Here is a 12,202-nt window from a genome sequence, read left to right as displayed (position 1 = left end):
GCAGGTTAATTCGATTTGGATGTACTTTCTTTTCTTTTTTCTTTTTCTTTTTTTGCACAGATGGGGTTTCTCTGCGTTGCCCAGTCTGGTCTCAAATTTCTGGGCTCGAGGGATCCTCCCGCCTCTGTCTCCCAAAGTGCTGGGATTACAGGCATGAGCCACTGTGCCCAGTCTGGGTATACTGTAAACTATGGTACCGCAGTCCGTGGAAGCCTGGGTTTTATTTCAGCGCATTTTTTCCTTTTTGTCCACCACTCTGCACCACAGCATCGCTCTTTTGATCATGTCTGCCACCTTGCTGCTGTAGAGTGACTTTGGTGGGCAGTGAATCCTTGTGCCTCTGACGTGCTGGCTGAGACCCACACTAAGCTTGTCCCATCACAGCAGGGCAGCGAGAGAGACCGTTGTCGGGGTCCACAGGTGGTGAGGGCCTCTCACTGTCCTCCACAGTCACACTGAAGGGCCTGGAGGACCAGCTGCTGAGCGTGCTGGTGGCTTATGAGAGGCGGGAGCTGGAGGAGCAGCGGGAGCACCTCATCCAGGAGACCAGCGAGAACAAGAACCTGCTCAAGGACCTGGAAGATTCCCTCCTTCGGGAGCTGGCCACGTCCACCGGGAACATGCTGGACAATGTGGACCTGGTGCACACCCTGGAGGAGACCAAATCCAAGGCAACAGAGGTAACAGCCATAGCGGAAAAGGCCCTGAGCCAGGCGGGGCCTGCATGCACCTTTGGAGCGTCCAGTTCTCTGTCTGCTCAATGAGAAAACTGGGCTCTGTGGTCTCAGGGATAAAAAGCCACCTCTATTGGGATGTGCTGTGGGGAGGGGAGCCCCAAAGGTGTTCCCAGGGACCCTTGGGCATCAGGTCAGTCTCTTTAAATTGAGAGCGATGGAAAACCCAGCCCTGCCTGGCTTAAGTCAAAAGGGAAGTTATCAGCTGAGAAAGCAGAAAAGTCCAGAGATGGCCTCCGGTGGGGCTGGATCCAGGACTTCAAAAATACCAGGAGGACTTGGTTTCTCTCCATTTCTGGGCTGGGCCTTCTACCGGGTTGGCATCATTCTCTGCCAGCTCCCTACATGGTCAGAAGACTGGTCTGGCCTCATGTCCTCTCAGGTCTAAACCCAAAGGGATAAGTGAGAATCTTCCTGTTCCTACCATGAAGGTCCTGGAAGTCACTTAAGTCACATTTCTACCCCAAACCAGTCCCAGGAGCTTGAGAATGCTAGGCTCGGGTTGGCTGGGCCTGGGTCACATCTCCTGGAGTCTGGGTGGAACCCCATATGGGATGAAAAGGGAGAGGGCAGTACCTGGAGACTTAAAAGCAGTGTTACTAGAGGAAGGGGCCTTGGGTGCCGGGGTGTCAGCCACAAATATTCACCCCTTCCTACAAAAGGGTGGGTGCCCTCAGTCCCCTGCAGTCCTTGGATGCTTTCAAAGCCCTGGAGCATTGCATGTACCTCTCTGCTGCCCCCTGCCCCTCCTGCCCTCTGCCCACTTCTCAGTCTTCCTGTTTCCAGGGTCACTTGTGCTTTTCTTCAGGTCTCAGAGAAACTCAAGCTGGCAGAGAAGACAGCCTTGGACATCGACAGGCTGCGGGACGGCTACCGGCCAGCAGCCAGGAGGGGGGCCATCCTGTTCTTCGTCCTGTCTGAGATGGCCCTGGTGAACTCCATGTACCAGTACTCCCTGATTGCCTTCTTAGAGGTCTTCGGGCTGTCACTGAAGAAGTCGCTGCCCGATTCCATTCTCATGAAACGCCTGAGGAACATCATGGACACACTGACCTTCAACATTTATAACTACGGCTGCACGGGTGAGCTCTCCCCACGGAGGAGGACACATTCGTGTAGTTTGGTGTGCCAGATGTGGCTTTAAGGAAACGTGGTCTGTGAAAATGGAAACTTACCAAACGGCATTTTTTTCTTTCTTTTTTTTGGTTTGAGATAGGGTCTTGCTCCATCACCCAGGCTGGAGTGCAGTGGTGCGATCACAGCTCACTGCAACCTCCACCTCCCAGGCTCAGGTGATCCTCCTACCTCACCCTCCAGAGTAGCTGGGACTACAAGGCACGCCACCATGCCCAGCTAAGTTTTTGTGTATTTTGTAGAGATGGGGTTTCACTATGTTGCCCAGGCTGGTCTCGAACTCCTGAGCTCAAACGATCCACCCACCTTGGCCTCCCGAAGTGCTGGGATTACAAGGTATGAGCCATCATGCCCAGCTCTGAATGGCATTCTTAAGTGTGGCGATTCATGTTAAAAGAAGAATGTTTAAAGCACTGAATTTTAAGATAGCAGCTTTATTGAGATATAATTTACATACCATAAATTCACCCTTTAAAAATGTACAGTTTGGTGATTCACAGCATATTCATAGAGTTGTGCAGCCATCACTACTCTCTCGCTCTGGAACGTGTCCACCAGCCCCGAAATGAAATCCCACACCCATTAGCAGTCACCCCCGGCCCCCCGCTCCTAGTCCCTGGCAGTCACCACTCTGCCTTCCATCTGTAAGGATTTACTTGTGCTGAACACTTCATGTCAATGGCATCATAGGGTGTGTGACTTCATGACTGGCATCTTTCATTCCACATCGTGACCTCACGGTTGATCCGTGTTGCTGCGTGTGTCAGCACTTCGTTCCCGTCTGTGGCTGAGTCACATTCCATGTATGGACAGACCACACTGTGTTTACTCACCCGTCACCTGATGGGCATTTGGGTTGTTTTGCTTTTTTGCTATTAAGGCAATGCTCCTGTGGACATTTGTGTGCAGGTTTTTGTGTGAATGTGTGTTTTTAATTCTCTTGGGGGGTGCATCTAGGAAGGGAACTGCTGGATCATAGGTAATTCAATGTCTAACTTTTGAGGAACTGCCACACTATTTCCAAAGTGACTACAGTCTGTTTCGACTCCTAAATCATTGATTTTTTAAAAACACTTTTTGTTATGGAAAACATATACAAAAGAGAACAGTGTCATGATCGTCTGTGCACCTCTCACCTGGCAATGATCAGCTCTGGCTTTGATTGTATAATCCAGATGGTTCCCCGTCAACCCAGATTATGTTGAAAATTTGCTTCCTATTCAGATCACTTATCTGTAAGTATGTTAGTTTGTATCTCTAAAACAGAGGTCAGCAAACTTTTTCTGGAAAGGGTCGGATTTTAGGCTTTGAAGGCTAAGTGATTTCTGCCACAACTACTCACTTCTGCAATTGTAGCACAAAGCAGCCATTGGACAATATGGAAGTGAATGGCCATGGCTGTGTTCCAATAAAACTTTATTAGCAAAAACAGGCAGCAGGCTGGATTTGGCCCCTGGCTTGTGGTTTGCCCATCCCTGCTATAAAATAGAAGAATTCTATTTCAAAACGTAGACATAAGGCCATTATCATACCCCCAAATTAATAATTCCTGAACATCATCGTATACCTAGTTTTCAAATGTTCCCATTGTCTTATATGTCATATTTCACATTAGTTTAAATCAGGACCTCATTAGGGGTCTATACATTATAATTGGTTGTGTCACTTAATTTCTCTTTTCCCCGTTGCATTTATTTTTATTTTTATTTATTTATTTTTGGAGACAGGGTCTGGCTCTGATGCCCAGGCTGGAGTGCAGTGACACAATCACAGCCTACTGCAACCTCCACCTCCCAGGCTCAAGTGATCCTCCCACTTCAGCCTCCTCGGTAGCTGGGACTACAGGTGCATGCCACCATGCCCAGATAATTTTTTTTTTAATTTTTTGTAGAGATGGTGGTCTCGCCATGTTGCCCAGGCTGGTCTTGAACTCCTGGGCTTAAGGGATCCTCCTGCCTCAGCCTCCCAAAGCGCTGGGACTAGAAGCATAAGCCACCGTGTCTGCCCCACCCCTTGCATTTATCTGTGGAAGAAACTTGCCTGATTGCTGGGTTGTTTCCCGTCGTTTGAATTTTGCGGCTCGCCTCTCTGTGTTGTGTCGTTGGAGGAACTCTCAAATGCCAATACATGTAGTTCTTTTCTCATGAGACCTTAAGACTCCCCAGTGAAGAGTCTTCAGCCTTTTCCTAGAGTATGTAATCCTGGCTACCAGCCTTCGTGGAAGCATGTGAGAAAAGAAGGCTGTCAATTTCAGCATTCATCATGAAAACTTGCACTGAAAACCATCTTTTCAGTATGGTTTCCCCTCAACTATGCCTGGTGTTCCCCTGTCCAGAGACCCTGCTTTATCTTTTCCAAAGTTCACTTGGGTGGGGCAGGCAGTTGCCTGGCAGCATGGAGTGAGAGGGGATCTGAGATCTGACTGCTTGTCAAACAAGCTGTCCACCCATCTTCCTGTTTTTAGCCCATATTCACCCACACTTCCAAAGGATCTGGAACTGCCAGTTCCTGAGCTTTTGATGCATTCTGTGGTTTGCATCTCAGCTTTATCTCCTCCTCATGTAAGAGTCAACTTTCTCAGCTCTGCTAAATCAATTATCACTTGTCCATCTGTCTGTAGCTTGCAGTTTTTTTGTTTTTTTGGTTTTTTTTTAAGGCAGAATGTCACTCTGTTGTCCAGGCTGGAGTGCAGTGGTGCGATCTTAGCTCACTGCAACCGCACCTGGAGTTGCTTGCAAAATTTTATTGCTTTTGTGTTTTCTCCAATTTTCTGGGAGCTTATACCTTTTTAAAAAACTCACCATTAGGCCAGGCACAATGGCTCACGCCTGTAATCCCAGCACTTTGGGTCGCCGAGGTGGGCGGATCACGAGGTCAAGAGATGAAGACCATCCTGGCCAACATGGTGAAACCCCGTCTCTACTAAAAATACAAAATTAGCTGGGTGTGGTGGCACATGCCTGTAGTCCTAGCTACTCGAGAGGCTGAGGCAGGAGAATGGCTTGAACCTGGGAGGCGGAGGTTGCAGTGAGCCAAGATCATGCCACTGCACACACAAAAAAATCAAAAAACAAAAGCAAACAAAAAACCTCACCATTTCAGTTGGTTTTTGGAAAGGAGTTGGGAGAAACTCAGAATGGCCATGTTTAAGCAGGGGCCTGTAGAGCGACCTTTAGAAAGCAGAGGTGGACAGGGCACACTTGCATCCCTTTCCAGTCCTCTTTTGCTGAGACACTGTACTGACAGTGATATTTTCCATGCACCAGTGCTTGTTGTATTAAGTTTGCCATGCCTGCCTTAACAAAATACCACTGACTGGGTGGCTTAAGCAACAGAAATTTATTTTCTCATAGTTTTGGAGGTCAGAAGTCCAAAATCAAGGTTTTGGTAGATTTCGTTTCTCCTTAGGACGCTCCCCTTGGCTTACAGGAGGCCGTCTTTCTGCTGTGTCCACACAAGGTCTTTCTTCTCTGCGTGTGAATCCCTGGTGTCTGTGTGTGTTCAAATTTCATCCTCTTGTAAGGACACCAGTGAGGTTGGACTGGGCCCACCCTAATGGCCTCATTTGAACTTAATCATCTCTTTAAAGACCCTGTCTCCAAATACCATCATATTCTGAGGTACTGGAAGTTAGGGTTTCAATATGTGAAGTTTGGAGAAATATAATTTAGCCCTTAACAGTTGGGCAGAAAAGAGATTGTTTCTATAGGACTCACTTAAGTAGCCAACCCTCCTAACACATATGAAGTAGAATTCAAATTACAAATTTTGACTTACACAATTTTTTTTTCCAGGAACACATGTCTTCTGTTAAAAAGCAAAAAAGAAGAAAGCTGGTATTTTGCATCCATCAATAAACAGTCTGTTGATGGAGTGTGTGTCCTCTGCAGTAGAGGTTGGCAAACCCCTAGCCAGCATCCAAATCTGGCCCACTGCCTGCTTTTGTAAATAAAGTTTTATTGGAACAGGACCATATCCATTAGTATACATATTGTCTATGGTTGCTTTTGCACTACAATGGTGGAGTTGAGTGGTTATGACCATCTAGCTTCCAAAGCCAAAAATATTTACTATCTGGCCCTTTGTAGAAAGTTTGCCAACACCTCTTCTAGACTCTAATGGACACGAATGCCATGGAGTCAGGCAAACAACCTGCCTTCGGTTGAGAGGGTGGCTCTGAGCCCCAACTGTACTGCCCCTCACTGGCTTTTCCTCTTCCCAGGACGATGTGATTTTGCCTACTGTAGACACAGCCATTTCCGTTACATACAGGAGCATGTCACTACAGACTGGGGCATGACCTAGGAACTGAGCTTATCTTTTTTGCACTTAGATATTCATGGACATTGGGTGCAGAGAGGGCTAAATGCAGCCATACAGTTTGAGTGTTTCATTTCTCTTACATTTAAGCACAGTGTGCGTAAGAAACTCAGGGTTTTTTTAAGAAATCAATGCTCGTCTGATGTTTCTCTCCAGGGCTGTTTGAGAGGCACAAGCTACTCTTTTCTTTTAATATGACCATCAAGATAGAACAAGCAGAAGGGAGAGTCCCTCAAGAAGAATTAGATTTCTTTCTAAAAGGTAATGAATTTGCCTAGCTTCATTCCTCCCATCTCCTTGCCCACACGATACGTGTATATAAGTTTGTCCATTAAAACAAACAATCACAAAAATTTGCCTTAAAACTTGGCTCCCAACAGCACTGCATTTTTCACTATTCCAGTTGATCATTCCAGCCTCAGAAATGGCTCTGGTTGAACTCGGAGCAGCCAGCCTCTGTCTCGGGGCTACCCTGAGGCTGGAAGCTGGATGCTACACTGAGCGTCTAGTTGGTGTCACTGGTGGTGACGAGGGCAAGCCCGGGCCACTTCCTCTTTCCAGTCTCCTTCTTGAGAAGTGGACTTTTCCCCAAAAGTGAGAGAAGTCAAAGCAAAGTTGCCTGCTTTGTGTTGGCAGCACAACGGCTGTTTGCTTCTCTTCCGTTGTGATTAGGAAACATTTCCCTGGAGAAAAGCAGAAGAAAAAAGCCCTGCGCTTGGTTGTCTGACCAAGGATGGGAAGATATCATTCTTTTATCAGAAATGTTTTCAGACAGCTTTGGGCGACTTCCTGATGATGTTGAGAATAACCAGACTGTCTGGCAGGAGGTGAGCCCATGCTCCCTTTCTCCTCCTCTCCTTCCCCACATGTCAACAATCTCTAAACCTCAACTGTGGCCCAACCCCTTAAGAGAAGACACTCCTTTGAGTAACCCATTAGTGTGTAATTGATGCCCTCTAACTCTCTGATTGGAATTCTCCTTTGGCTAATTCAGCTAGTTGTATGGGAGATCCAATCATCTACCTGTCCATCCATCCATCCATCCATCCATCCATCCATCCATCCATGCCTGTATCCATCCACCCACCTACCCACCCACCCATCCATCCATCCATTTACCCACCTACCCATTCATCTACCCATCCGCCCGCCCACCCACTTACTCATCTATCCATCCACCCATTCATGCACCCACCTAACCATCTACCTACCGACCCATCCATCCAAGAAATAGTTGTTGGGCATCTACCATGTACCATGTCCCTTGATGGGCACTCGGTGAATAAGAGTTCCTCCTTTCTGAATGTCATAGTCTTTGGAGGTAGAGAATGACAGATCTGACCAGGTGGCCTTCAGTTACTACACCTATAAGTTCTCATCCCTTTCCAGTGGCTTCTGCCACCTTCACACACAAATGGGGACCTATGTCATTTCTGAGTTGATGCCACAATGAATATTCTTTGCTTTTCCCAGTGGTATGACCTGGATTCACTGGAGCAGTTTCCATTCCCCTTGGGTTACGATAACAACATCACCCCTTTCCAGAAATTGCTTATTTTGCGCTGTTTCCGTGTGGATCGGGTCTATCGGGCAGTGACTGACTATGTGACTATAACAATGGGAGAGAAGTAAGTGTGTCATTTTGTTGATCTGCTGCTTTCCGTGGGGTGTGATCGCTAGCATCCTCCCACCCTGGGCCCAAAGAAAGCAGAGGCTGACCAGCTCCCGAGACAGCTGTCGCCACCCTGTCTGGACAATATTCCATAGCCAATATTCTAGAATTCTTCAATATTCTAGAACAGCGCTAATCACAAGAAATTCAATGTGAGCCACATGTGCAGTTTCGAAAGTTCTAGTAGCTCCATTAGAAAAGAAATGAGCGCAATTAATTGTAATATATTTTATTTAAATGAATATATTAAAATTATTTAAATGTACAATCAATATGAACATGATTGAGACATTTTACATGCTTTTTTTTTGGTATTAAGTCTTCAGAATCCTGTGTGAATTCACACTTACAGCACATCTCAATTGGGGCCAGCCACATTTTAAGTGCTGAGTCACCACGTGTGCCTCATGGCCATCGCACTGGACAATGTTGCTCTAGCATGGGTACAAAGCCAGGCAGAGAGCGTGGGACTGCAGCTCAGATGTGCCCTTGCAGCCAGCAGGCCATGGCAGTGAGTGATGAGGCTGGGTGGAGTCCTGGTCCCTGGGCAGCTGCCCTTAGCTCCTGCTGACTGATACCATGTGCCACTGGGAACCCACAGTGGCTGGATCCTCTGACTCTGAAAGAAGCTAGAACTTCAGATTTTTACCTGAAATATCCCTGTATCTTTGTGTTGGCAATGAATTTTAAAACACACGTCTGGGTCAGGTGCAGTGGCTCATACCTGTAATCCCAGCACTTCAGGAGGCTGATGTGGGAGGATCGCTTGAGGCCAGGAGTTCGAGACCAGCCTGGGCAACATAGCGAGATACTGCCTCTAAAAAATAAAAAATAAAAATAAAAAAAATGAGCCAGCTGCGGTGGCGCACACCTGTAGTCAAGCTACTAAGGAAGCTGAGGTGGGAGGATGGCTTGAGCCTGAGAGTTTGAGGCTGCAGTGAGCTATGATAGCACCACTGTACTCCAGCCTGGGCAACAGAGTGAGATTGTATCTCTCAATTAAAAAAAAAAGAAAAAGAAAAAACCCACACACAAAACTCAAAATTCAAGATGTGGACCATTCAGGACACACCTGTGGAACCTCAGGGTTTTGTGCCATGGGCACGCCCACCTGGAGGGCAAGCTGAGGTGCACAGCTCAGCACAAACCAACTGAATTGAGCGTGCAGGGGGTACAGGAGTTCCCCATCAGGGTGGGAGACATGCATAGAAACTAGAATCTAAAACGGAAGACTGCCAAGAGCTATCCCAGATGAGGGGTCAGAAGGTTCTGGACCCTGGAGGCAGCAGTGATCAGACAGACCAGCCCCTGGTCTGAAGCTGTCTTCCTGGGAGAGTTTTCTGACTGTGTTTCTTTCACCAGGTATGTGCAGCCCCCAATGATCAGCTTTGAAGCTATTTTTGAGCAGAGCACTCCAAATTCACCCATTGTGTTTATCCTGAGTCCTGGCTCTGACCCTGCCAGTGATCTTATGAAATTAGCAGAGCGAAGTGGTTTTGGAGGAAATCGCCTCAAATTCCTTGCAATGGGTCAAGGTCAAGAGAAGGTAATTTGTGGCTGAAAGGAACAAGCTCTACATTTAGGGGAGGTCCCTGGTGTCTGCTAAGGAGGAGCTAACCTGGATTTAAGCTGAGAGTGCCACGCCACAAAGAAGTTGGATGCATTTCCGAGCAAAGAAGCAGTAATGAAACACTGGGTAGATGACAATAATAGTTATGATTTCACAACCTTGTGTTGTGATCATGGTGCTGTGCTTTTCTTTTTTTTTCCTTTTTCTTTTCGAGACAGGGTCTCGCTCTGTCACCCACGCTGGAGTGCAGTGGTGCGAACATAGCTCGCTGCAGCCTCGACCTCCTGACTGTTAAGTGATCGTCCTGCCTCAGCCTCCCCAGTAGCAGCTGGGACTGCAGGCATGCATCACCATGACTGGCTAATGTTTTTTGTATTTTCTGTAGAGAAAAATACAAATATGTCACCATGTTGCCCTGGCTGGTCTTGAACTCCTGGACTCAAGCGATCCTCCCACTTCGGCCTTCCAAAGTGGGATCACAGGCATGAGCCACGGTGCCCAGGCTGTGCTGTCTTCAAAGCCCTTACACACACAGTCCTTACCTTCCTTAGTCCCTGAACAGCCTCATTGCAGATCAGAATTATGATGGCCCCAGTTGCATGGCCAAGGGAGTGGGTCGAGAGAGGCTGAGCCCAGGACCATTCAGGACAGAACTGTGGCGCAAATCCTCCTATCCTTCTGAGCCAGAGAGCTTTCTTTCCTGAGATCTTGCCTCTCTGCATCACAGTGCTCCCTGCTAGAACTTGCTACGCAAGTTCAGTACAATGTGGGACAAAGCTTGCAGGAAAAGCCTGTGCGTCAGCAAGTGTGATGGTCGCAGGCATGCGTGTTGGGGTCAGAGGGAGCTGACTGCCAGTCCTGGCTTTGCTATGAACTGCGAGGCTTTGGGTAAGCCCCTCTGCTGCTGAAAGCCCCTGGGTGAGATGAGGATGGCCATACCCATGCTGGATGGCCCAGAAGGCAAGCCCTGGGCACCAGCAAGGCGGGCCAGCTCTCTCAACCACAACACTGAAAGAAGCGATTGTAACATCAGCGCTCATGTGTTTTAAGCCATTTCAGAAACCAAGGCTTGATTTGGGTGTTTAGCTTGTTTGTGCTTGAATTACATTTGGGAGGGGACATGGTGATTGTTTTCCAGGCCTAGGGCCCTGACGATCTTACAGTGGCCAGGACAATCCCTACTTCCTGGTAGGCTTTAGCTGGTCTGTTGCAGCCCTGCTCAGGAGTCCTTGGGACAGGAGCGACTTTGTGGGAGAAGCTGGGGTTTCTAGGGCCAGGGAGGCTGATGAGTGCAAAATGCTAACCCATCTTCCAGGCTGTGTGTGACCAGCTCAGCGCACCCATGGGGCCCATGGGGTTTTTAAAAGATGGTTTATTTGAAGTCTCCTTCTGTAGCTCCTGGATCCTTGGCTTTCTTTTGGCTGCTGTTGGAGCTGACCGTCACCTTTCTGTGGGGGTGGAGTGGGTCTCTGGAGAGCACGGGGTTGGGTTTGGATGCCAACTCCCCCCTCTCCTCCTGCCTCTCCCCTGGCGCAGGTGGCCCTGCAGCTGCTGGAGACTGCGGTGGCTCGCGGGCAGTGGCTGATGCTGCAGAACTGCCACCTCCTGGTCAAGTGGCTGAAAGATCTGGAGAAGTCCCTGGAGAGGATCACCAAGCCCCACCCAGACTTCCGCCTATGGCTCACCACGGACCCCACCAAGGGCTTCCCCATCGGGATTCTGCAGAAGTCCCTAAAGGTCTGGCTTCAGGATGGACACCAACATGCCCAGCACCCAGCTTCTCAGACCACCACCGTGTTGCTGTGGGGCCGGGGTGTGTGTGTGTCTGTGTAGAAATAAACCTTAGGCTGCAGTTGAAACCTCGCGGTTGAAACCCTTCTCATCCCCTCTCTCTCTCTCTCTTTAGAGGGGGCTGCTGTCCTGGGTGGGTGTTTGTGAATCCCAGGCCTATCTCTACCAATTCTGCATGTGTCCCTAACAATATCTAGGCTGCTTTTTATAAAGTTCATGCCCCCCCCGCCACCCCATAGCCTGCAGTTCTCTATTGCTGACTGCAGAAGTTTTGGGTGGTTTACATGCCCCATTTAATTTATTCTCCAGCAAATTCTTTTGGAAAGGTTTTGTCATTCCCCATCTCTCTCTCTCTGGGGAGGTGGAGGGAAGACTTTACTTTCATTCTATAGTAAAGGATCTCATGGTTCAGAGGAAGGTCAAAGACCCTTGATCCTTGACCCTGAGAGCTAGAACATCTAGTCCTTTAACTTCTTAGCCTGGGCTCTGGACAAGAGACTTTAGCTATTGGAGGTCTCAGACAGCTCTGCAGAGAGGAAGGAAAGCGCAGTGCCTGCATTGCGCACACTCTTCCAAGCTTGTGGGCCTGCGGTCTCCATCACTGTGCGTTTTCTTCTCTTCTGAAGGTTGTCACCGAGCCGCCCAATGGGCTGAAACTCAACATGAGGGCAACTTACTTCAAGATCTCTCACGAAATGCTGGACCAGTGCCCGCACCCTGCCTTCAAGCCGCTGGTCTACGTGCTGGCATTCTTTCATGCCGTGGTGCAGGAGAGAAGAAAGTTTGGGAAGATTGGCTGGAACGTGTACTATGACTTCAATGAATCTGACTTCCAGGTGGACAGCGGCTGCTGCTTCTTGGAAATGGCTTCCTTAGGCGGCTGCTTCCTCCCCGACTTTCCTCTGAGTTCAACCACAGCAGGGTTGCGCCATTCCCAGCAGCCTTTTCAGAAAATTATCAGAATGTGAACAGCTTGGTGGG

The 12,202-nt window shown here is 48.4% G+C and overlaps 1 protein-coding gene across 1 annotated transcript in view; it reads left to right on the top strand.

Annotated features, from left to right (window-relative positions):
• DNAH10 (dynein axonemal heavy chain 10) overlaps positions 1–12,202 on the top strand; it is a 189,967-nt gene that overhangs the window by 171,689 nt on the left and 6,076 nt on the right. The window contains 8 exon segments of the mRNA XM_017888965.1: positions 451–680; positions 1,543–1,816; positions 6,345–6,449; positions 6,861–7,015; positions 7,662–7,816; positions 9,223–9,406; positions 10,967–11,167; positions 11,848–12,057. Coding sequence (XP_017744454.1) covers positions 451–680; positions 1,543–1,816; positions 6,345–6,449; positions 6,861–7,015; positions 7,662–7,816; positions 9,223–9,406; positions 10,967–11,167; positions 11,848–12,057 — 1,514 coding nt within the window.

The sequence above is a fragment of the Rhinopithecus bieti genome, unplaced genomic scaffold, assembly GCF_001698545.2.
Source record: "Rhinopithecus bieti isolate Rb0 unplaced genomic scaffold, ASM169854v2 scaffold_574, whole genome shotgun sequence".
Lineage (NCBI taxonomy): Eukaryota > Metazoa > Chordata > Mammalia > Primates > Cercopithecidae > Rhinopithecus > Rhinopithecus bieti.
Note: the sequence above shows the minus strand (reverse complement) of the source record. Positions and strands in the feature narration are given on the sequence as shown.